Source organism: Drosophila albomicans, chromosome X (genome assembly GCF_009650485.2).
Source record: "Drosophila albomicans strain 15112-1751.03 chromosome X, ASM965048v2, whole genome shotgun sequence".
NCBI classification, from domain to species: domain Eukaryota; kingdom Metazoa; phylum Arthropoda; class Insecta; order Diptera; family Drosophilidae; genus Drosophila; species Drosophila albomicans.
Genome location: NC_047627.2, coordinates 9,549,941 through 9,576,608, shown reverse-complemented (window position 1 = coordinate 9,576,608; position 26,668 = coordinate 9,549,941). Strand labels below are relative to the sequence as shown.

Here is a 26,668-nt window from a genome sequence, read left to right as displayed (position 1 = left end):
AATTCATATTTATTGCAGACATTAATTTTTACTGTGAAATTGTGTACGTTTTAAATGACGACGTAAACCAGAAGTAGTTGCAGAAATTGAAATCGATCAAGTAATGCAGATGAAACTTATATTAGTTCAGCTGCTGCAGTTGCTGACAATCAATGAAGAATGCTACTTTTGTAGCATAATATAATATACTTTGCACTTAAGTTGAAGAAAAGATATATGATCATCAAATGATTAATAAAGCAGAAGCAACAGCTAGGTATTTATTTGGTAACCAGTTTTTACACATTTGATTACCAATTGACAATTTCTTGGAATTCTGCAAATTTGTATATATGTATAGTAAAAATGTCAAATTCTTAACGGATTAGTGAATTCCGCACGAAGTAAACCAACTTATTTGTATGCATTAAAATGCGGTTTAACATTTCATTATTGTTTTTATGGGACTGCATTTTTAAATTGCATTATGAGTTATTTGTTTATTATTTTAGATTTAATTGTTTGCTCCATACTTCATTTAATTCTACTTTATTTTATGGAAATTGCAAAGATGATTAAAAGTATTAAATTATTATATTTCTAAAATTAATTTTGGTTTGGATTTCATTATTTTATTTCATTTTACTGTATTGTAAAAGTCAATGTCCCTTAAATCGTTTGCTTAACAAATTAAACTAAAGAATTTTAGCAGTTCAACGGTCAGTTTCAGAAAATTACACAATATTTTGCTGACAGCAACTTTAGAGCAGCTTCAGCCTAATTCTCTAAGATAATTAGTGGTTTATTCTCGGAAACTAACCTGCGAACTGAACCTGTTACTTTGGGTGGTAAATGTATTTTAGAGGCGTTAGTTAGAAGAATCATTTAATCTTCATGGAACTTGAGCCTAACACGACGCCCGCCGCCTTTTTTTTAATGCCACGTATGAGGATGCCAAAAGTTTTTTGAACTTCTACAAATTTAAATTTAATCTTAGACTAGTTGAAATTGATAAGCTAACCGGATATGCATTGACTAGGTCACCCAGTCAATTCTCTGTGTTGACAGTTTCAATACAACTCGTTTTTCTGCCGGCTTCCAAAAAAGTGTGCAACAGCTAAAAGACGTGGACTTGAAACGTCCTCAGAGACCAAAAGCGGTAGAAATACCAAATATGATGACGTCTTTGTGAAGACATTGGTTGTTTTTATCGATACCATAATTTTTAACCTAGGTTGACCAATTTAGTTGTGCACATTAAAATCAACATTCACAAGGACGTTGCAAAGGAGCTAGCTAAGGCGTTAAGGCAAGTTTATCTCTCAATCACGGTCACCTAAATTTTTTCTCTATATGAATATACAATATTCACATACCAAATATAGATTTCGGTATATTTTAGTATTTTTGCGGTATAATTCTGTATATTTTAAAATTGGTTGAGCGTATCTCAGATATTATATTGATACAACTTTCGCCCTCTTAAGTGTAGACTACGAGATCTTCTCTTGGAGTCTCTTTATACTCGCTTATTTTTTTAATTAAATATTAAAGTTAATTTAAACACGATGTTTGTGTTTAACAAAATACAAAGAAAAAAACACGAAATTTAATCTGCGAGAACTTGTCATGTTTACTTTGTATGTACATGTGCATTGTGCTGTGTTTTTATTTCCAATTAACAAACATCAGTCAACCAACCGACTATCCCCTTCCGTCTCATAAGATTATCATCACACGATTATGCTACGAGAAGATAAACATAAGCAGAAATTGCAAGATTTCATGCCACAAATCAAGAGACGAGCCCACGCAGCCTGATTTCGAGTTTAAGAGGTTAATTACAAGATGTTAACCTTTAGCATTATTCACCTTGCAGTTGACAATACAAATATAACTCTATATACATATATACTGAACTATGTATGTATATAAGAGAAGCAATGAGCACACAAATTTGTCACGGCTTTTCCGTTCTTTTTTTCGCTACACGACCGCGAGCTAAAACTATACATAAATAAGATTTATATTTCACTAAAATACAGACAGAGTGTCAATTTTTTAAATTCTTTAACAGCATATCTTCAAAATATTTTCAGCTCTTTAATTTATTTCCTTAAGTTGTGCATCTTTTGTATACAAACTTGGTGTATTAATGAATATTGTTATACCATTCATTTTGGATCAACAAAATTATTTAAAATATCCATTGACAACTAATCGATATTCAAAATCATTTACACTTCAGTAAAAATTTCAAATTTATGTTATTGCCAGCAAGTTATTTTATGTCGTTAAAATATATTACGGTACTTTTTTTTGTAATTGTGTTTTTATTTTTGTGAATAGTACCAACAGGTATTCAATTATATATTTATTAATTGAAATAATTGTTATTGATTTTTGGAATATGTGTTAGCAATGGTAAAACTTTTTTATCTTCCCTCCTCAAAAAAGTCGAAGAGTTAAAAATCAAATTTACTTTAATTTATAATTATAAAAAGTTATAACTCAAACATATTTATTTTTAAGAAATATATTTCAAGACAAATATGGAAGAAATACACTGCGCATACTTTATATACTTAATGCGCCCTGTTTTTGCGTATACTTCATGTACTAAATATATACTTTATATACGAACTATCAAATATACCACATATTCTGGATTCTAATACATTGACGTAACATACAATGGACATGTTACGTATACTTAATATGTATATTTTAAATATTCAGATTTCTAATACATTGATTACGTATACGTAATATACTAAAATCCACTGCAATACCAATAAAATACACTGCACCATATACTCATCAAGCTTCACGTATACTTAATATATTAAATATACTACATGCCTGTAATAAATATACGTAATACGTATGTTCGTAGAATATTGAATATATGTATATTTAAAAATAAGAATAACAGTGTGTTAAATTATTCAAAGTTTTCACTTTGAATAAAATAAATTCCATATGCATTTTTCTTCATATTTGAAAGACATCAAAATCTGTTCCAAAAAAACTAATGTACATACAGAGTTGTTTAGCCAAGGAAGCGTTTGGTTGTGCAAGCACATTATGTCCGTTTGAGAAATAATAGTAAAACCAAAAAACAAATGCACATAATTGCAGCTGGAATGCGGAATGGACCCATTGAAAAAATGTTGAAGCCAAACGGATTAAGCAACTAACTACATGCTCGGCCGAGGATACTTAGAGTCACTTAAGAGACGGGGGCCTAAGAGCAATTCGAACCTAACTGTTATTATCACTTGAAGCACCAGTTGAAGATGTACTGACCAGTAATTAAATCAGCGGGCACTAAATGTAAAATTGCATTAGGCATTCATGAGATGGGCACAGCTGCATAGCCAAAAGCACAGCACAGCACAGCACAACAGGCGGGTTGTGTAAGCCTAATCCTGCCTACGGCCCACTGTCAGTTTGAGAGAGAGAGACTGACAAAGTGCCGCTGCAGCAGCAGCAACGGCAGCGACAACGGCACGGGCTGCAGTCACAAAGTGGAAATTTTCCGTGAGTGGCAAATAGTCACTAAAAAAAAATAAGCAAAACCAAATAGAAAAACGAAATACGAAACAAAATAAAAACAAAAAAAAAAGTTCGCGTATATTCCACAGACAAAAGGCTTGCTTATTTTTTTTGGTATGTATTTCCACTCAACAGGCAGAGGCAGTTAGGGTTTCACTCATTCATCTATGAGTCAAAAGCTCGGCTTTGACTCACTTTCGTTTTTAAATTATTTTGAGCACAACTCCAGCAGTCGTCCCGTCCCAGAGCCGTTAAGCGTCTGGCGCCAACAGCAACAGCAACAGATCCAACTGCTGCTAGGCATCCGCTGCTGTTGCTGTTGCTGTCGACGTCGCCGCTGCTGCTGCTTGCTGCTGCTGGTGCTGTTGCTGATGCTGTTGTTGTTGCTGTTGCTGAGCAACTAAAGCGTCCGCTGCTGCTCAATGGCCGCTGTCGGCGTCGCTGCCAGCCACTTGTACGCTTCGCCGCTTTGTTCGAGCTTTAGTCGCTAGTGTATGATAAAATGACGTTAGTAATCAATTGCAAGCCCACCAGCCAAGACCGCAAAGACAGCGCCAGTCGCAGAAAGAGCTAAACGCTCAAAATAAAAGTATCCAACGCAAAAGAAAAACAACTGCTTCTGCAAAATAAAAAAAAAACACACACACAACAAATAAATAACAACAAGAAAACAAAACAAAACCAAAACCTAAACCCGAATTAAAAGCGTGTACGTATTCGTCGTCGTTGCCAACCGTCGTCGTCGCCTTAAACGTGAGGATGTATCTATATATATATGCATACTTATAGACACACACATACACACAAACATATTCATACACATATACAAATGAAATATATATATATACATAAAACATAAACAACATTCAGTATATAAGGGACGGAAAAAACATCAAGATCAGCAGCCGCTTTTACAAATGCAACAGCGACAACGACAACAACAACAACAATAGTAACAGTCACATTAACTGCAACGAAAAAAAACAAAAATAACATCAGACAAGCCGAAAAATAGTCGCTGTAAGCGCAAATTCCTAGAGTCGTTGCGCAAAAAGAAACAATAACAAAAAACTGAGCAAAAAAATAAAAAACTATAAACAACTTCCAAAACGAAGCTTCATAAACACCCAAAAATACTTAAACTATATTTTTTGTTTTTTTTTTTTAAATTTTTATTGTAGTTTTCTTTACAATGTTATGACTCTTTTTTTTCTGTTGCATTTGAACTTTGTTTTTTGTTTTTATTTAACTTTTTTTTCTGTGCAATGAACAATTTGTAGTGATCCGAAATGAACTAACGCGTGTGCCAAGTTGTTGTCAGTAAACTGTATTCATAAATATGCAATAACATAAAGTGCGAAAATCTATATACATATGTACATATAGATGCTATACTATATAGGTAGAGGCCAGCATTGCTGACCCTACAACAACAAAACAAAGTGTACTGAACTAGTGCGAATACAGAACGATGATTTGACATTACGACTTTTTAGAACATCTCGTAGGAGAACGTTCTAAATGAGAGTGATGAACCGAAAGATAAATTGCTGCGTCTTTAGAGTGTTCAAACAGAAACAAACAGATTGCATAATTTTGTAGATTTCAATCTAAATTCAAATCTCGAACAATCGAAAATGATATGCCGCATATCTTGGTGAACACGTTTTCAGACTCTTTCTTTGAGTCTTCAATTAAATTCAGTATAAAAATGACTAGGAGTTTTTTTTTTTCCTCCCACCAGATAAGCCATCGCCACACTCGAATCATTATATTTGATCACAATGGCTCAAAGGTTACCCACACAAACATACATACATTCATCTAGGTTTTTCCTTGAATTTGGTACTTATGTAAACAATCACAACGCTTCCGCAACAGCCGGCCAAAAGCTGAGAGGCAGCGAACTAGTAACGAGTCACCAGAAATAAGCAGTAACCAGTAACGAGTAACGCGTGCTCCGCGCCACGATTGTACAATTAGAAGAATTAAATAAGAAAAAAAAACAAAACAAGACAAATTGTTAATGCAATTGCATTTTATGAGAGGAACAGACAATTTAGAAATCTTAAAAAAGCAAGACAAAGCACACACAATGACTAGAGTCAACCTTGATTGGAGATTGTGGCCAACAAGATAAACAGACTTCCCACTTGCTGCCTCAAAAAATAATAGTGCAACACTTTGCAGTACTACTTAAAGCCACTGTACCGTTTTTTAAGACACGCCCGATTGCAGAATTGCCTTCACTCCAAAAATGAAAAAAAAATAACACTATTCAATTTGCACTTAGGGATTTCTGCTTATTTTTTACTTATGACTTGTAGTTAATGTCGGTGTTGTAGTTGTTGCTGTTTTTTGTCGATCCATTATTTGTTCGGTTTATTTAAATTACGACATTTCGCGTACAATCAATGTCGTATGGGCCATAAATACATTTAAGTATTAAGTGGTGGTGTCATGAAATAAAAAATACAAATACAACCATGTTAAATGTCCAAATGCTGCCCACAAATTTCGAAGGTGACCATATTTCAGTCAGTTTAGTCAGTTTTGAGTTTCAGTTTCAGTTGATAATGAGCCAGCCAAACGGTCAACGGCAAAAGTCACTCTCTGCCATAGGAGAGCAACAAACACAGCAGAGATAGAGACAAGCAAAAGTAGGCAAAAGCAAAGGCAAAAGCAGCTAAACAAAAAAAAAAAAGTAAAAGCAGACACGTAAAATTCAGTTGCGCGCGCGCTTGAGCCACTTGCGGGATGACATAACCATGTCAGCCGTCAATTGGGCTCTGTTGTCTGTCCGTCTCACTCTCTGTCTCTTTCTGTTATTGCCGGTTTGTGGCTGCGAGCTGCGAGCTGCGAGCTGCGCGTTGTGTTGCTCTCAAGCCATTGATGGCAATCTTCACTCTCCCTTTCTACATCGCCCAGTTTATTTCGCGTTTGGCCTCTCTGCCTTTCCATCTTGTTTTTGTCTGATCTTCGTTGTTTGTACCCTGCATCCATTGCCAAATAAAAACGGGTATGCAGTCGACTCTTGCTTTTGATTCTATTTTATTTAAAATTCAAGAAATTTAATTGCGAAAAAAGTAAAACTCACAAATAATGATTATTTAAAACCTTCATTGTTGATTGTCCAGTTTAATTCTTTATTTGAAAAGACAATCAAAACATACTTTATAGTTGTTATATTTTTGAATTTGAGAGCGCACTCTCACTTGTTTCCATTCGGTTTTTATCTTTACTCGTCTGATAGTTATTACATGATACCACGCACAAATTATAATTATAATCATTTGATTATTATCAGCCAACAAAAGTGTTTCGTGATTTTGCGCTGCGGTTACCAAATTGCTAAAATCCCAAATCAAAAACAAAGTTTTGTGTATGTGCACATATGTGCACAATATTACGATTACACATAATATTATGCCATGGCTTAATTAACTCGCTAAAGATCAAATCAGATTCGCTTAACTCTTTAGCAACGAATCCTCCGTTAATTACTCAATTGAGTTTTTCAAGCATTACCAAAAATTACGTTAACTGTGCTCAATTGATAAGAGTGCAAGCTTATTGTGAATGATGAAATTAAGCTATGATATAAACTACTTTATATCATCAAAAAGCTCTTTAATATTGCATATTAATTCGGAGACATTGCAAAGTTTAAGATCATAAAATTTCTGAAGAAGAGAGTGTTATGTAGATAAAGATTAATGATTAAGGATTATTAGTTCAAGCTTGAACACATCTTATACAGAAAAGGCAAAGGAGTTCTTAGAGATCGCAGTTTAAGATAAGAACAGAAACAGGTTAAGCTGCAACAGAAAGCAAAATCCTTTAGAATATCCATTATATGATAATAAAGCTCTAAGCTATGCATAATATAATGACGATATTGTAAAGTTTAAGTTCATAAAATCTTCTGAAAAGGAGACAATGATTAATGATCGAGGATTATTAGACTATTTTCAACACGTTTAATGCATAAAAAAGAAGCAAGTTCTGACAAATCACTCTCTAAAGAAGCAACAGAAACAGTTTAAGCTGCAACAGAAATCATAAAGTTTTCATAATCTTTCGGTTCGACATTCAATTAAATCAACTGACAGACAAACCATGCTGAATAGAGTCCACTGTTTGCACTAATCACGACTGTTAATACTTTTTATGGCCTGGCTGTCACACAACTATACAAAATACTATTTGTTTACCTATCGCCAGTGGGCGCAGCGCTATAAAAGATATAAAGATGTCTGACAAAAAAAAAAAAACGATAAAACTGTAGACAACACAACAATACTTAAAAAATCTCAAAATTGGACTTTGTGATGCTCATTGACGAATTTAACTATTAAATAAATAAAAAAAACACACCGAAAAAAAGAAAAAAAACAAGTTCATACAAGCGCCGCATAATCTTAAGACGACAAGGTCAACAAACGACCTTTCGCCGATTGACGCTCAATAACTAATAAGCAGCTACATATTTGACCTACTCTCAATCGTTTTAATTCATTGAATTTTGTTCACATTTACGCGCTAACGAGTGTGTGCATAAAATTAACTATTTATTTATATGTATTTCTTTTGTCGATCTTGCAGAAATTTACTTAGCCAACGTAGCAACAAATACCAAAAGCATCAAATATGAGGAAGCTAAGCACACATCAAATTGCAGCATTGGTCTTCTGCAGCGCCGTTTGCCTGATAAACGCGTCTCCCCTGCCACAGCCCGCTGGCAATCAAGAATTAGATATGTTGCAAATACCACTGGCAAATGGAAAGGTAAGTCTCAACTTAAGGGATATACTAAATACTATATATAGTATATAGTAGGCAGCAATAAGTTGGTCAAAGTCGCATTTAGCACTTGACAAAACTGTTTTGTGGCGTTTAACTCAAGGCTATAAAGTTTTATGGCAGATGCAGCTTCAATGCTATAAAGAAGAAAAAAAAACCTTAAGTTCGATTCGCGCACAAATATTAAAAATGCTGTAATTAAATTATCACTTTTGAGCAGCGACTGCTTATATATCTAATTTTTGCATTTATAGCGTCATACTTGTTTAGTTCCAATCAAATAAACACTTTAATGACAGCTTAAGTGCTACATTGAATTCATTTGCGAAATCAATCAAATGCAAAAATTGCAATGAAAATGGTTAAAATAAATGCAAATTGTATTTTGTGTTCCACCCTCGATAAATATATATCTCGTATAGTTTTAAACGCAAAAATTGCAAAGAAAATGGTTAAACTAAATGTAAATGTGTAATTCGAAATTGAACTTTGTGTTCCACCCTCGACAAATATATATATATATCTTGTATAGTTTATAGACACACGAGTGTCGCGCGTGCTGCTGTTGTGTGTTATTTCTATTTGCTTGACAAATTTGCAGTCGGATGAGTAAGCGAGTAAACGACTCTTGGCTGATCTACAACTTTTTTGAAGCAACCAAAAAAAACACACTAAAAAACGAAAAAAAGCTTCCCTTTACTTTTGCAATTGCAGCTGGCTAAGCAAAATGCAGGTCTTGGGGTCTGTAAGTCGCTGACAATTGAAACCTGCTTGACCAGATCCCATGTCAGTAGTAGTAACAAACTGAGAGACCAGTTGTAAGGAAGTTGGCACACTTGTTACATGTTTCCTTGGCCCGCCACTCCGACCAGGCCAGACCAGACCCGAGCTGGTCTTGGTGTTGGGTGTTGCCACAATCCACCACACAATCCCCACTCGAAACCAATTTAATTTAAACCGGCTGCTGCTGTATCTCTGTGTATGTGTGTGTGTGTGTCCAAGTATTGAGCAAGTTTATTATTTAATAACCACTAAATCCATTTCCAATTTGAAATCCGTTTTCAGATTTATTTTTTGTGTCCATAGCATTAGACAATTTGCTTAATTGCACCTTGAAGACACTTTCAAAAGATTTATAATTAAAAAAATAAACGCAAAAAAAAAGCAGGCTGTCTGTCGATCATGGCGAATTTCAACTTGCGACATTATCTATAGTAATTATCACCTGGGTCAGTCTCTAAAACTCGCATGTCGACAATATACAAATAGCGTTGGGCAATATCCAACCTGTCACCTTTTTGTCAGCACCTACGAAATGATTGATTCGCATGCTTTGTGTCGTCTGGCATTATGCAACCCAAAAAAAGAGGGAATTAAACAAAATTAATATGATTCAATTTATCAACTGCAGAGCAACAATCTTTTTTGGAGCTGTCTCTCTCCCAGTTCTCCTTCAATTAACACATCTTGACAACTTAATGTAGTCACTTTAGTGATTCGATGTTTTTTTTCTTGTTTTGTTTTTTGCCCGTCACATTCGGTGGTTCTTCTACTTCTACTATGCGTCCATGGCCGCCTTGTTCACATCACATCACACATAACATATCAGTCGCATCGTTTTGACCTTGATGATTTCGTAATGGCCAAGGTATCAGCTAGCAAGCTTTTAAGCTGAGAGCTGCAACAACGAATGCTTGTACCAGCATGTGTCGCTGTGTTTGTCGCTGGACATGTCTTCTCTTTTTCAGCATTGTTGTTCAGTTGTTCGGCTGTCAACTCGGAGAATTGAGCGATCTGCTCTCTTTCGAACATTGTTTCTTGCGCCACCTGCTGTTGCTGCTGCTGGCTGCCTACCTGCGACATTCCGCAAAACCAATAGCCGTGATAAATTTATCTGTCACTTCTTAGAAGAAGCCATGAGCTATTCGGCCACTCACTTCTTGCTTCTTGGCCACTTCTCTGCATTGCATCTTGACTTGTCTAGTTAATCACCTCGGCCATTGGAAGAGGGCACTTATAAAGCATCGCTAATTGCATGCAGAGTTTGAGTGCTGGATTACTATGTAACCAACTTGTTGTGAACGACACTTTATGCAATTAACAAAGCTATAAATTCTGTCAAAAAAAGACGCGTAATTTAATAGTGTAACTGAGACTTTTAAATACCAAAGATCTTGCAAGTAATTAATTCTTCATTCACTTACCTTTACGAATACTATTTTCATTTAAAAGAGAAGCGTAATTGAATAGTGTAACTGAGTTTCTTGAATACCAAAGAACTTGCAAAAAATCAATTATTTATTCATTTACTTTTTGAGAGGATCGAATACAACTCAAACTTTAATTTCAAACATACTATTTTTATTTAAATTTCTGTTTGATTAGCGTAAATAAACTTAATTAAAATATTTCCCAATGCTGCAATTTATATTCCCGTTTTGATTTGCCAAAAATGTATCTTTAAAGTAAGCAAGCAAGTTTTTCTAGATTATGAATATGCTGGAGCAACAATATTTGTGCATACATTTAAGCCAAATATCATAGTATGCCATACTATTCAAACATATAGTATATATAATAGTATATTCATAATATACTATACTATTCAAATGCAATTTGGCTGTATACATTTATATTTACTATATACTAAATAATATATACTACTACTATACTATAAATGGTATGTTTATACTGTCTATACATATACTATATATGTATATATATTTATATTCCATATGAAATCGATTTCAGAGACAATGACATAAAGAGATTGCTTTGTTTGCTTAACAGTTTGATGCAGTTCTTGACATACACTTGACCAATTTATTGAGCTAGCTAGCGATTAAAATTTTTGATTGTGTTTTCAAAGCAATTTGAACTCCATAAATTAGTTTTGTCATTGTGTTTGCTGCTCTTTGCTAGCTTTTCGATTTTTCCTTCTCAATTATGCACACAAAAATGAACTATCTAGAGTATCTAAACGTTGATCATATAGATTTGATTTGATTCCTGGGGCATGTGCTATTAATTTGTGACACGTTTATTGGTCCGATGCCGCATAGTGTGACGCGATGCAGATTTCTCGACAGCTGCTCGTGGATGTTGCCACAGCTGGCGTTATGTAAGCTCTCGAGTAATAGCGACTACGAGTACGAGTATGCACATTACGCATACGCCACGTTGTACACGATACACGGGCTATAGAAACGTCAATTGCAATTTGATGGAACATGGCAGCAGCAGCACGCAGTGATTTTATTGTAGCTGTAGCTGTTGTTGCTGTTTTTTTTTATGCTGGCTGCTATTATTGCTAGCAATTTGTTGGTAGCTGCATTTTTAAGTGGCAAACGAGACTCGCAGTCATTAAGTCAAAACTACTTGCAGTTACTACTGTCGACAAAAGAAAAAGTACGTTAAAAACAAGGCGAAAACTGAAAAAAAAAATATATATCGAAATCAACAAGATTTTTACACATACAAAACTAAAAGGCGGCAACTAATAAATGAGGAATTAATCATTTGCCAATTTGTAAAATTTAGATGACTGCCCCACAAAAATATAAAACACATATTCGCCATATTTGGACTTGGGTACAGGGTTAGTGACTTGTTTGAGTTTAATGGAAGTCCATTTCAGTGTGAGCAAATTATGTTTAATTTATAAATAAGCAAGTTGTTGATTTTTTCTCTCTTTCTGTTTTAATTCAACATAAATGAAGTAAGTCGCGTATACTATAATGTTTTTTTGTATTGTTATTCAATGGTATACTGTACTTGTTAGGCAAGGTCTAAGTTGGCCAACCAATTGGGTTTTGGACAAGTCACAAATCGAACAGTGCAACAACAGCTGCGTGATAAGCATAAAATTAATCACAATGACAATTTGTTGTTAACTTAACGTAGACCGTTAAAACAAGCTCAAACTGGTGTTCAAAAAAATATGTAAGGTATCTTCAAGTCTAGTTTTTCGCATTGCGAATTAATAAGCGTTTCCGTTAGCTGATTTTTATTTTTATGTTTTTCTTTTTTCGTATTTGATTTCAACTTGGTTCTGCTCTGGTTATCATCAAATTTCGCGATTTGCATTTGCAACAATTTTAAACGACTCGAAAAACGCGTGCTTCACATTTTCACAACTTCGAAATGCATTTTCGATTCTCTCATCAGCTTGATTTCAACTTCAATTGAGATGATCAGAACCGTGTGAGATGTATGAGTGTTGTGCACTTAAAATGTCTGTAATTAGTGTTTAATGACGGCAATTAGATTGTTTCCCACAATAATATAATCACAGCAAATTTAAGCAATAGCAAATTTTTTTTTTTTTGAATTGTGTATAATTTTCGTATATTTTATACCTGCTACCCATGGGGTAAGGTATATTTTGAATGTTGTATGCAGATATACTAAATATGGCCTTTGGTATATTAATTTGGTATATTTTTATAAATACGGTTTTATTGAAAATGGGCAACGGGTATCACTCAGTCAAGTACATTCTACTGTAGAACCGGATAAAAATTGTAGAAGATATTTAGAAAATACTTTTGTATTACCCTACTGCAATCGGTTCTCAGCTGCTTTGGCTAGCAATCCGGTATATTTTTTCCTCTATGGTATATTACAAATGTAATTTTACATCATGTAGCGGGTATCTTGATGTCGAGCACACTCTTTTTCTTAATTAATTGAATTTTAAATGAAGTGAAAGATTCTTTGGGCTACATTTATAAGACTTAATTAAATAATTTTATCAATATTTCAATTTCTATATAAACTTATTACTTAACGAATTGTTAATGCAATTTGCTAAATTTGTCTACATAAATTCGATAAAAACATATTCCTTATACATATATTATTCTCCATAATAATATTTGCCAGCTTAATCTATTTACCATCAGCAACTTAAAACAAGTAAGAAAGCTACAGTCGAGTGTGCTCGACTGTGAGATACCCGCTACCCATTTTGAATAAAAGCAATATATTTTGCGGTATTATTCTCAAAACATACCAATTATACTACAAAAATACTAAAAATATATTTTGGGGTATTATTATTAAAATATACTAAATATACTAAAACACTAAAAATATACCAAATGGTATATTTGGTATATCGATATAGTACCGCATTCAAAATATACCATAGACGGCACAATATACTAGATTGTCGGCCAAATCAACTAAGACCCCTAGTAAGTAGGCGTTTTTGCCCATACAAAAGTATTTCTTTAATAACTTCGACACTTTTTATCTGATTGCAACCAAATTTTCAGGAATCATAAATACTATACTTATTATTATATACCAAAATTCGCAATTCTAGTTTTACAATTACACTTGTTATTCGTTTTTTTTTGATTTACGAGGGCGGAAGTGGGCGTGGAAAAAATTTGAAATAAACTTGATCTGCGTGCAAACATAACAAATGCTGTCGAAAAAAAATATAGCTCTATCTTTTATAGTCTCTGAGATCTAGGTGTTCATACGGACGGACGTACAGACGGACAGACGGACAGACACACAGACACACAGACGGACAGACGGACATGGCCAGATCGTCTCGGCTGTTGACGCTGATCAAGAATATATATACTTTATAGGGTCGGAGATGCCTCCTTCTACGTGTTACATACATTTCCTGCCGGCACAAAGTTATAATACCCTTCTACCCTATGGGTAGCGGGTATAAAAATAATGTCTGTGACTTCATAAAATATCCGGCAATGTGTTCATACCACAAAGTTTAGAGGGATTATCATAATTGCAGATTCCTAAAGCTATTAAAATTTTTAGTGCGACTATTAAATACATATAATCGTTGTTTCAATATTTTGAAATACGCTAAGTTGCAGATATTAAATTTTAAAGTGAGATTTTTATGTACCTTTTGTATAAGTTGAAATTCAACTAGTTCAAAGTTGTTATTAAGGAATCAATATTTTCATTACTTAGTGTCTAGTCAAGTCTAGACATACAGCAGATCTTTAAATCTTAATCTTACCTCAAGCTGGGAATAATTATTATTGTCTCCCATTAAGTTTTAATGTAACTTGGTGACAAATTCACCAATTTCCAAGAAAATTTCCTACCAACTCCGATCCCATCAAAACTTTTAAGATCAGTTGAAAAACCCCGTTGAACTTTGAAAAAAAAAATCCCCAGAGAATTGTACTCATAAAATGACAAAACTGTTTTACCTTTGCACTGCATTACATATATTTTAGAGTTTATTTCACTTCCGCATTTTGATAACATCAAAGCGAGACTCATAAAGTGGCTGACGGAAATAAGTGCAAAGCATGTAAATTGGCACTAGGGAAACAATGAAAAAAGTGATAAACCAGATTCGAAATTAAAAATAAATAAAACACTCAGATTGAAAGATTGATTTCCAATCGAATTTCAAAGATCATTAAAATTAATTTAAGTCCAAAGGATTGTTTAGGTATTTTGTTCATGTGGACATAACAATAAATAAATAAAGTCAATAAATACAAAAAAAAAAAGGTTTCGAAGTAGCGGACGCTTTACTTTGTGGAGTACAATCTCAACAGCAGCAACAACATCTTTTCAACTTATTGTTTATAGCTTTTTGTCATTGTCATTGGCATTAACTTCCGGCCAATCATGAGCTAGCTTCCGCGCTGACTAATCAGCAAGTTTGAGCCCTAAACAAAGACGAACGACACCTTTGACTGTAAACAGCGAGACAAATCAAGTAGCCTATTGAAAATACATTAAAGCGTAGTTAATTTTTGTAATATTTTTTTCTTTGTTTTGTAAGCAATTTTCAAAGTACTTTATTGACGAATGAAATTTAAGAACAAATCAAAGTTGAATAATGCAATGTGCATATAAAAGTTACGAGACTCAGTTACAATGTGGGTCATTAACTTGTTTTTAATGCAATCATTATTCGAGTGGAGTACGTTATTTGCAATCCAAAGCTCGTGCTGCTGATTGTTGTATAGTTCATTCACTACTCGTATTATAGTAACTTGCCGTGCACTTTAAAATGCAATTTACAAATTTTTTGTGCCATATTTTCTTTGACTTGGTTTCGTCGCAATCGCCATTAAAGTTAACAACTTTAGAGTAATCATTTGCACAGTGTCTCTTTCTCTGTTCTCTGTTCTCTGTCTCCTCTCTACTTCTCGTCCTCTCTTATTTACTATCTCATTTTGTGTGTAAGCTTTTGGGAGGAGGCATCTGAATGGACTTCGTGTGGAAGCCTTGTAAATTATGAGCAATTTATGTTGCAAAATGGCAACGGACTCACTCTCTCTCACTTTTTCCACTCTCCCTGAAAAGTGCTGACTGAAATGAGGGCTAGATTAAAATAAAGTTCATTAGCAGACAAAGAAGGTGGCGGGAAATACAATATGATGACTTCAGGCAAGATTTATGGTCTCCTTCCATACAACTTTTTTTTCTTTTCTATTTTATTTTGGTGCTTCTTCTATTTTAAATGTACATTTGTTGAAATTGCAAATTCCTAGAGGACTAACGCAAGCATCGCGAATTTTTTGAAACTGTGGAATATTCATGTTTTGTATACAGAAAAATAGTTAACGCACTTCACGAAATTCGGTCATTCGACTGTCCACCTTTGTATATCTTCCAATTTACTTTTGTAAAGGTTGTCTGAATAATCTATTATAAATTTACATGATTTTACCAGAATGAGTTTTCCCTACAATATGTTCTTATGGTTCTTTATTGCTGTACCTTCAAGATATTTGATAATAAATAAACAATTACTCAAATTTGGTAACAAAATGAATGAACATACATATATATGTCATGAATTTTCAAAATTGCAGTCTTAATTTTTGCTCTTAAAATAATAGCGTAATCCTCAACACAAAAAAAAATGTATTGCGTTAAAAATTAAGATTGGTGCTAATTAAATTGGTGCTATTCTTAATTTCTTAACTGTATATATTTTATTCGCTAAAGCTTTCATACACAACTTTACATGGGATAAGAATTCTGAAAGTCCAACGAAAGAAATTATATATTTGCACTTTATGCAAATGAGTATTTCTATGTATTATATTATTAGCATTATATTATGAGTAATGAATATTTCCTTCTATTATATTATTGGCATTATATTATTGTAAGATTATACTAAAAAGAGTTCTTCCATTATTGGTTTCTCTAAACATAGTCAACTTATTTGCGACATGCTTCACACATAATTTGTTAACAATTAATTATTTTACTCACAAGTGATTTAGAATAAGCACAAACAATATGTGTTGAACGGCTGTTAGTTTACTTTAAAGATCACATAATTGTGTTGTTGACACCAGCTTAAAATAAACAAAGCATTCAAAGCACACATCGCCACATAGACAGCGGAATCAGCCACAAATAAAGTGACAATGGAATCCATTGTAATTCAAAGCGCAAATTAGCATAGCGTGCATGCAAAGCTATGTATATGAAATTACTGCCAACTTGTATATTAATATAGTAGAAGAGCGTGCTAGAATTTGTCTGGGGAACTCTCATTTGTTTGCCTTAATAGTTAATAAACAATTGTAAAATGCAATTACATTAATAATTTGCTTTCATCCATTTGCAGGAAATCGATGTTCTAACAATTGGGACCAAAGATCAAGAACAATTGATAGCCGATCGCAATAAAAGAACCATTGGGCTGCTGCGTGAACTCTTTCCCGACATAACCAAGGTAAGTGCAAGGCCAAAATGAAAGCCAAAAGAAAATAAATTCATAGATCAAAAGCTTCCATCCTCTCTCTTTCGTATCAGTAAGTGTATTTGAAAAAGGGTTACCAACAAAAAGAAAATAAGAAAAATAATGAAAAGAGAATAAGTTTAGATTCATAGATAGACAGTCAGTTCCGCTCCCTCCCCTCTAACCACCCAGCTCTATATATATGTACTCTCGATAAATACATACGTCGGAGCGTCGTGTGGCACTCAGTGATTATGTTAATTGTCGTATTGCCTGCACATTTCGTAGGAAATCAATGAACAAATTAATCGTCTAGCCAATAATATCTTACAACGTGTTGGGCCCGTCGTTTTGGGCACAGTTCTAAATCCGCAACTCGAGCGTACTTCTCCCCGGAAGCCATCGACCCAAGATGATGACAATGATAATGATGTAGCACTGCCGATTAACATGGACTATGAGATGCTACCGGAGGAGCTAACGAAATTTGAGCCTGATAAGGATTTTGACAGCATGGCCTAAGGAGATGATGATGATGTGTGCTATTATATTGGCATCTATCATGATAATTAGTTGATTATCTCCCCTATGCCCCGCTCGACCCCTTCACAACCATTTACCACGCTCCCCCCAAAAAACACACGCCAAAAATTTAAGCTGCATGCCCAAATTTAAGTAGTCAATTTATTGCGCCAATCTACTTCTCAGTAGTTACAGCATGTATTTATATACTATATAATATATATCCCAAATAAAAATCAAATACAATATCAGCACTAGGTACTTAAGTAATATGCACTTAATCATGCCATGCAATACTACAACAACAACAACAACAAAAACAGCAACCTGTAGACAAGCTTGACCTCACACACACACACAAAATCCTCAAGGCTTGCGGATTTCAATACCAAAACAAACACACACAACAGCAACAACAATACCAACACCAACAACAGAACACAAATGCAAACAGAGAAAAGCCTTAAACTGAAGACAAGAAAGCATCAAACAAATAATCAAACGAAACATCAAACAATTGGCTAATCATCGCGTTGCGAGTGGAGCACAAAATTCTCAAAATCAGCCGCAACAAAAGCAACCGCAAGAGCAACCACCTCAATCTCAACCACAACCACCACAACAACAACCACCACTACAACCACCACCACCACAAATCATTATCAAAAAAAAAAAAGCTAAAATTCAAATTCAAAAAGCAAAAGAGAAAAGACGTTCTCATCATTCGCAACAAATATCATGGACGTCTGTCACCATCATCAACATCAACAACAACAAGCAAAATGGCAACAACAGCAACTCAACTCAACTCAACTCAAACAACAGAAAGATGTCATCAAAATCATTTGATTGATTAATTGGAGCAAAAAAAAAAACAAGGCGATTGTACATTTTCTTTTCTCGTTTTTTCTCTCTCTCTCTCTCTGCATACTCTGCATATCTCTTTATTCCTCTTCCCTCTTAGGAAATCGACTCAATTGTTAATCGCATTATAGCTCAAGTAATTCGCGTCGCCGGTCCCGGTCTTCTAAATAGCATTCTATCTGGCAATCGTGGCGGAGCCTCGTCTGGAGGCAGCACAACGGAATCGAGTGGCTTCGATGCCGAATTCGATGACGATAGTTTCGATGACGATGATAGTTCGAATTCACCTTCAAGTTCAACGGTTGCTTCGGTTGCAGCGGATGCTGCGGATGCTGATCGCAGTTCGCAGGTGAAAATTGATTTGCCCACTTTTGCGCCCGAATCGTCGGAGGCATCGCCGTCAGCGAACAAAGTGAGTGCGCGTAAGATCGACACAAATGTCCCTGCATCAACATCAACATCATCAACTACCTCCTCAACCAGTCCTAGTCCCAGTCCCAGCCCAACAACATCGACAACAACAACGACAACAAGCACTGAAGCAGCTGCAACCACAACAACCACAGAGTTGACAACAAGTGCAGCGTTGCCATCGGCGTTGTTGCCACGTTTTCTGGGCATTGAGCCAACAGCAACAACAACTGAAGATACAAGCAATGATATTTCCCAATCAACCTCAACCTCGACCTCGACCATCACCATCTCCACCCAGCCTCCCAACAACAACAACAATAATAATAATAATGATATCGACATCAACAACAACAGTGTTCTCGATGAACCACAATTGTTTACAATTATTGCCGATATCAATCGTTTATTAAACTCTACCAATTATTTCATTACAACCAGAGATAATTTAACAACAACTCTTGCACCGCCAACAACCACCTCAACAACAACAACAACAACAACAATAGCAGCAGTGACGGTGTCCAACAACAACAGCAGCAACAGCAATATTACGAAATTATTGCCGGTCTTTAATTAATTGCAATGGAATGCAAAATACTGAAAAACTTAAACAAGAAGAACAACATTATCCACAAAAACAACAACAACAACAACGACAAACAGGAATACCATTAACAACAACAACAACAACAGCATATTTAGTCTCATTTAGTTAGGTGTTACTATCGTTATAGTACTATCGTACTATCGTTAGCGTACTATCGTTTGTGTTTAACGGTCTTAAGGGTTTTAGCGGGTTTAACGCAATGTTTTAAAAGTGATTTCATCTCTCTGAAAGTGCGTACTGAAATTCACTTGGTGAATGGAATTAGTTTTCAACTAAACACTAAACTAAACACACACTCTTTTTGTATAATATTTTAAGTGCAAAAATGTAAGCATGAAACTAGCCCCGATTTTGTTTCCTCCCCCCACCATTCCACATTTAGTGACCCCAAAAAGCGATCCATTGACAAGTCATATTAAACTACTTATCATTCCTCCACACACAAACACACACACACACATTTTTTTATACTGTATCCATTGTGTACCACAAACACACCCCGAATTCGGCTTAAACAAATATAAAACAAAAAACCTGGTTGGTTGTTGTAGCAAATTGATGAGCAAGCGAATCGCATCATCTCCAAACTGTTGCGCACCTTGGGCCCAACAGTGTTGCGCACTGCCATTCAGGGCAACCCCGCCAATTCAGCTCGCGAATCCTTCGATGCCGACTTCGATGATGACGATGAGGGCACGAAGAGCAGCGACTCGAATGCCGTTGGCAGCGGATCGTCTAGCGATAGTGGCACTCGTGTCACCATCGAATTGCCCACCTTTGAGCCCACCGATGATGACAATGAGATTGACTCGGAACCGAAGAGCAGCGGCAGCAGCACCACGACAACTGAGGCGAGTCGTCGTAAATAAACCACAACAGCAACAGTAACAACAACAACAACAACAACGACTTCTTTCTCCTACAACGACAACCAGAAAATGTGCGTGTAATTTGCTGCAAAAACCATCGCAAAGCAATTGGCAAACAACAAAATTCAATTTTTCTTTAATGATTTCACATTTTTGTTCCGTGTTTTTCAAAGCAGCTACAAGAATTGGCCTAACTACAATACAAAAAGCAAAAAGCAATTCCAAATCGAAACAACGTGAACCACATCCATAGCAACAAATTCTTCACAACACACACAAACAAAACAAATTTACATTTTTTACTTTTAATACTGGTATTGTTTGGAATGCTATTAGTACTATATATATATTGTTATAAACTTTGTAAGATACTGGGCTTCGATACATTTTTTAAGCTACAAATAATGCACAGTCATTTCTTTTTTGTGACATTTCCAAAATTTTTGTGACAAAATTTTCGTACAATGTCTTTGCCATCTTTTGCTTGTCTTCTTCCATCGCTGTCCAAACTCTGTATGTCTTCTCTCTGTCTCTCTATATGTCTCTCTCCCTTTCTCTCTCTCTCTCTCTCTCTCTCTCTCTCTCTCTCTCTCTCTCTCTTTCTGTCTTTGTCTTTCTTTATTCATGAATGCGTTTTTTTTTGTAACACAAATTGTTTTCTCCAAAATTTATTTGAATTCTAAAATATGATGATTTTTGTATTAGTTCTTTAAGTTGTTTTTATAATAATTAAATATACCAAAATACTTATAACATTAAATGAATCGAGTTTTGTGCATTCCAATGCATCATCAACATACTTTATAGAAATTCATTCATACTATATCAGAGTAGAGATCCAACTACAATTGCGCAAGTGCTTGGAGTGTGTTCTTTTTTTAGTGTTATCAAAACACTCAGCATTCCGAGTGTTTACTCATAGTTTGCATAACACTCTCTCATCTATCTATTATATTATACGATATTTCTTGATGATGGAATCTCCATCTCCATATATATATATATACAATACATTTGCATTTCATACGTACGTCTTGCACAACTTATACAACAAAACACTGCCATCCACCCACATTTCTCGTTTTCGATGACAGCTTCGAATATAGTTTTTAATGGCTTCAATCACTCGCTTGTGCTCTTTCTTTCTGCCTTCTTCCACCGAAGAAGAAGCCTCAAAAACACAAACAAAACATTTCCGACTCATTTTCTTCATTATATAAAAGAGTAAAAACCCAAAATACTTCTCCTCTATTATATAAAGAACAACTAAATCACATTTATTTTGTCCGTTGAGATTTATCCAAAAAAAAAAAGAAATGGTGTTTGCACAAATGCATTCGTTTTAATGTAACTTTTAATTTGCAATTATTTTTCATGTATGTACGCTTTGTAATGAATAAATACAATTTGCATACCCCAAACCGAATGTTTACTTATAAGTAATTTGATATTGTCTGGCAATAATGAATTTCTTCATTGAATATTCAAATGTTGTTTCAGTACCATCGACGCATCCGGGAAATTTGCTTAGGCTTTTAGAGCTCAGTTTAAAATCGGGAATTTTTGTATTTTTTTTTTTCTTTAATTCTATAATATTTAAATTTTGATAGACTCTTTATGTTTCAACTTTTCCAACACCCTTTTTCGCTCAGTGCAAAAGAAAAAAACAAAATACTTTACTTGAGCGTCCCTGCTTTATACAATAGTTTGTATTTTTTTTTTTATTACTCGCTCATTTGTCTTGTCTCTATCTGCTTTTTGTTTTTTCTCTCTTGTTTATTTTGAAACTTTTTCTCTTTATTTTCATGTTCCATTAAACCGATTCGATTTGTGCAAATAACTAAAAAAAAAATTATAATATGAAATTAAATATATAACAAAAACTACAAAAATGTTATACGTAAAAAAAAAATCCGTTATTTTATTTGTAATTTTTCGCAATCGCAAATCAAAAACGCCAAACTTCAAAACTCCAATTAAAACGAAATAATAATCGAAATAATCTAATAATAAATCAAAAATATGTGAAAATGTATACATAAATACATCAATTGCATTTGTGCACGTGCATTATTTCATCACCAACGAATTAATCCCCAATTATTAAACGTCAATCTATCATATATCAAACTAAACTGGCTAAAAATCTTAACACATTGCCAACACAAATACTAACACCCACTCCCATTCATCCACACCTACACACAAATACACACACACACGCACACATTGATCGAGTTGTCTTTCTTATACTTGCAATTCAACTGAACTCAATACAAAACACAACTCGACACACTGCACTCAAATTCCGAATTCACCACTCTGCCTTTTACCACACAACAAATTCACCACTCACCTGCCAAACTCCAAAACAAACGTATCCGAAAAAAAACAAAAAACATTTTTAAAACGCATAAAATCAACTGCAAAATTCGAAATTCTTAAAATGCATCAATTAAAAAACAAAACGCCAACAAAAAAAAAAACAAACTCATTTCAACAAATTCTGCGAACAAACAACAAACCGTAAACTGATGATCACAGAACGGCGCCACCGATACAAAAATCGATCTCTCGGCGATTAACAAACAACTCGAGGAAACCATCAGAGTAGCTCGTCAGGTGAAGGAAGCCGAAGCCGCCGCAGCTGCCCAGACAGTCATCAGTTTGCCCGTCTCCCAGGCGCCAATTCCCCTTAAATCGAATGAGCCCATCCAGCTGAGCTTTAACAATGAGCTGAACACCGTGAGTGCCGCTGGCAGCGGAGCGTCCGGTGTCAAGACATTGAGCACCAACGACTTGCAGCTCTCAGAATCGAAGTCGCCAGCCATCGATGAGCTGTCACTTGACTCCACTGAGGATACGGCCGATCTGGATGATCGTAACAAGAGGTAAGCAAAGGCAAACCCAAAATCAAATGAGTCCCCCTTCATACCTAGTACAAATACATAAGCCACGCACAAAACAATATTTGTCAGTCACTTTACAACGATTACTGCATATTTAACAACTACAGAAATCACTAGTCACAAATTCACCACATATTTAGTCAGTGCACGAACCTTTTGCTTCTTAGGCTTGTAAAGTTATTGCTAGGAAACAAACCAAGAATTTCGAATACTTTCGACTACGATACCAAACCGAAAGGCTTTACAGATAGTGATTTAGATATAATATATGTCAGTGTGATTTTTAATTATATCTAACCCTCTTAAGTAAATAATTTTCGAATGCGACACCAATTTATCAGATATTACACATATGGATAATTCTCTGCTGAAATTTGTTACGTGTGACACTATCTAAAGCGAAAAAAACAAAAACTGAAACAATCTTCAAAATAAGTAAATGTTATTCTTATAGCTGTATATATTAAGAGTTAATATTGATTTTAGAAACTTTTTCTGTTTTACGAAAAATTAAAAATAAATTAATGAATTCACACATTTTTTGGTTTGAGTACGAATTTGTTAATTTTTTCAATTATCTTAAAACGGAAAAATATTTCCAAAAATCATTCTTAGCTCTAAATAAAGTGTCCATCAAACTATAAGATTCATCTTTACTCAAAATAATTAAATGTTTTAGTATTTTCACTTTAGATAATGTCACATGCGTCATTTTCGCCATGGAATTGGACATATGTATATATTTTTCATTTAAAAATACATTTACAATTGAACCACACAGCTACTTAGCTAAATAATATAAAGGAAGCTCTAGTCAGTAATTTTAATATTTTTCATTCTTGTTGTATTCAATTCATTTACCAACGAATAATCATTAAAAATAGTTAAAAATATGCGCTCAAAAATGTAAACACTTTGCAAGAAAAGTTTATGATTCTCGATTGTATCAAGCTTTGTATTCATTTTTTAATTAATCAGAATGTTACCTTAAATAAGTTGTTCAATATGAGTGTTTGTTTATGTCATTAGACAAGAGTTTAATTTATTTTATTTAACTGTCTCTTCAAAATTGATTTTTATATTATGATAGTATGTTTTAAAGTAGCACTTAACAGTCAATATATTAGTTATGTTTTTATTCGTTACAAAAGAAATCTTCCGCAAAATGAGATATCAAGTTTTTGAGCAACATTTCGAAATTTTGTTTGTGATTAATCAAAATTTCAATTTAAATTAGAGTTCCCCTTACCCCAAACACAACAACATTGACATATACTAATAATTACACACTTTGGTCCACGTTTCCATTCCCAATCCCAAAATGCAATCGTACACCCAAAAGTAATCTATTCAAAAGGTTCCTGAGCTTCGGAGGTGCTGGACTCGCTGGAGGATCAAGTGGCGGAGCCGCTGGCGGCGGTGCCAGTGGCAACAGTTTGGGTGGCGGCGGATCTGGCAACTTTTTGCTGGACGCAGTGCGCGTAAGTTAAAAGCTCTCTCCAATTTCTGATCTATCACTAACCCGATCTTTGCTGCAGCTCTTCTCGGGCAGCGTGCAGACACAACAGGGCGATGAGGCGGCCAACAGTGTGAGCGGAGGATCGAGCAGCAGCGGCGATGAAACCGATGCGGGCAGCGACAGCACACGTGCCTCCGATGGCTACACCGAAGGTATTCCCGGCCCTGTGACGCGTCTCGTCGTGCTCGCCAATCGTGGACTGGCCAATTTGGTGCAGGACTTGATTCTGGTAGAAATCAACATTAAATTGATTATATAAAATAGATATTTATTATTTTTCTTTCCTAATTTACAGCGCGTTGCCGCCACCAGTGAGAAGTTTGTGAACTTCAAGGCTAAATTGATTACGGCACTAATCTAAGCACATCTTGGCCACGTCCTCAGCAGCGTCTACCGCTTTTCAAGTCTGGTCAACAACAAACGCAACAAATTACATACTCACAACATTTACAACAAAGCACTCTCGATACTCTCCCCATACACAACATTCATGTTGTTGTGTGCATTGTTTCTTATTTTTTTTTGGACAACAACAAAATAAAGATAATGACCATTTTTAGCAAAATTTAACGCGAAATAATAGTTTAAACATTGTAATCAAAATTGACGTTACATGGAAGGAAACTAAGAAGAAATTTATTTATTTTTTTTTGACGCGAAAATAAAATTAAACAAATACAAAAAAAAAAACGAAAAAAAAATACACGAAAATCAAATCTCTTTCTCTCTATCTCTCTCGCTCTCTTTCTATATATATATACATATATATATATATATATGTATCTCTCTTCTCTCATCCTTAACTATTTCACACTGCCAACTTTTGTAAATATTTTGCTACTACCTTAGTATGGATGGACTCATTATGCGTACGCAATTTTCCTAAACGTTCCATTAATTTCCTTAATATTTTGTTTGTTTTTTTTTTGCAAATCATGACTGTGGTGTCTTACTATTATTTTTAAACAAAACAAAAATCAAATTTAATTTTATGTATCATATGTAGACCGAAAGAACAAAAAAAAAGAAGAAAACACAAAAAAAACTAAACACAATGTAGCTATCAAAACATATTTTTGCTTAACCTTTTGTTTGCCTGCGATCAACGCAATAACTCATATAAAACCTATGTATGTGTGTGTCTGTATGAGATATTCTTGGGTATATATTTAATATATATCTTGTGTATATCTTACCAAAAGCAATTAGAATGAATTAAGCCAAACAATGCCCAATTTGACATTATTCAAATTCGTTGACGACAAATGTCGAAAGTCGAACAAGTTCATTATGAATTATGACAATGTTTTAACTGAAATTCGTGAAAAATTACTTTTAAGCGAAATGTGTTTTAATGAATAAGTAATATTATACATGTGTAAAAACAAAAACAAAACAAATTAATAAAAATTTATTGTTGAGAAACGGTTTATATCCAATTCAAACTATCGCATTTCTTTCCATAAAAATAAGCTGTTCAATTAACCTTAAACTCATTATACAGTAAGCTCGTAGTATCTCTCTGATACTTTAATAACTATAAAATTTACCAACTCAGCAAGTAATTAACTTCATTTTCTTAGTGAGCGCTAAGACAAACAAACAATTTCTTAGTGCCTAAAGTAGTTCACTTAATTCACTGCAATTCACATAGATCTAAAAATAAAAAAAAGGAGACTCAAGTGTATTGCGCTGTTCACGTGCCACTTGACGCATGCGCACGTTCCACTTGAGGCATGCAACGAAAATTAGTTGAACATACGCTTATTCTACTTCCGCTTTTGGAAACCTGGCGATGTAACAAAAACAACAAACAGCCCAAAGAAAGTGAAGCAGGCAAAGAAATGTTCTTCCAGGGTGTCAAAGCAAAGAAAACAAGAATGAAAGTCGAGCACACTCGACCGTGAGACA

General features: G+C 34.5%; 1 protein-coding gene across 8 annotated transcripts; it reads left to right on the top strand.

The window, feature by feature from the left end:
- Positions 1–4,047: 4,047 nt before the first annotated feature.
- Positions 4,048–25,791, top strand: LOC117574014 (keratin, type I cytoskeletal 10). 8 transcript variants are annotated; one of them, XM_034257620.2, is made up of 7 exons: positions 4,052–4,290; positions 8,143–8,325; positions 16,940–17,047; positions 22,874–23,220; positions 24,596–24,719; positions 24,777–24,986; positions 25,053–25,791. In XM_034257620.2, the coding sequence occupies exons 2-7, from the start codon at positions 8,188–8,190 to the stop codon at positions 25,116–25,118; spliced, it is 993 nt and encodes a 330-aa protein (XP_034113511.1). In that variant the 5' UTR covers positions 4,052–4,290; positions 8,143–8,187; the 3' UTR covers positions 25,119–25,791. The 8 variants fall into 8 exon arrangements, 7 of the variants coding, with proteins under 7 accessions (XP_034113519.1, XP_051857827.1, XP_034113528.1 ...); XM_034257612.2 differs by having other exon boundaries at positions 4,053–4,246; positions 24,581–24,719; XM_034257603.2 differs by having other exon boundaries at positions 4,053–4,290; positions 24,581–24,719.
- Positions 25,792–26,668: the final 877 nt, after the last annotated feature.

Coding starts and splice junctions, on each gene's coding strand:
- LOC117574014 (XM_034257612.2), top strand. CDS start 8,188: ATGAGGAAGCTAAGCACACATCAAATTGCAGCATTGGTCTTCTGCAGC. Junction 17,048..22,873: donor TCTTTCCCGACATAACCAAG/GTAAGTGCAAGG, acceptor TGATGATCACAG/AACGGCGCCACCGATACAAA. Junction 24,720..24,776: donor TTTTGCTGGACGCAGTGCGC/GTAAGTTAAAAG, acceptor TCTTTGCTGCAG/CTCTTCTCGGGCAGCGTGCA.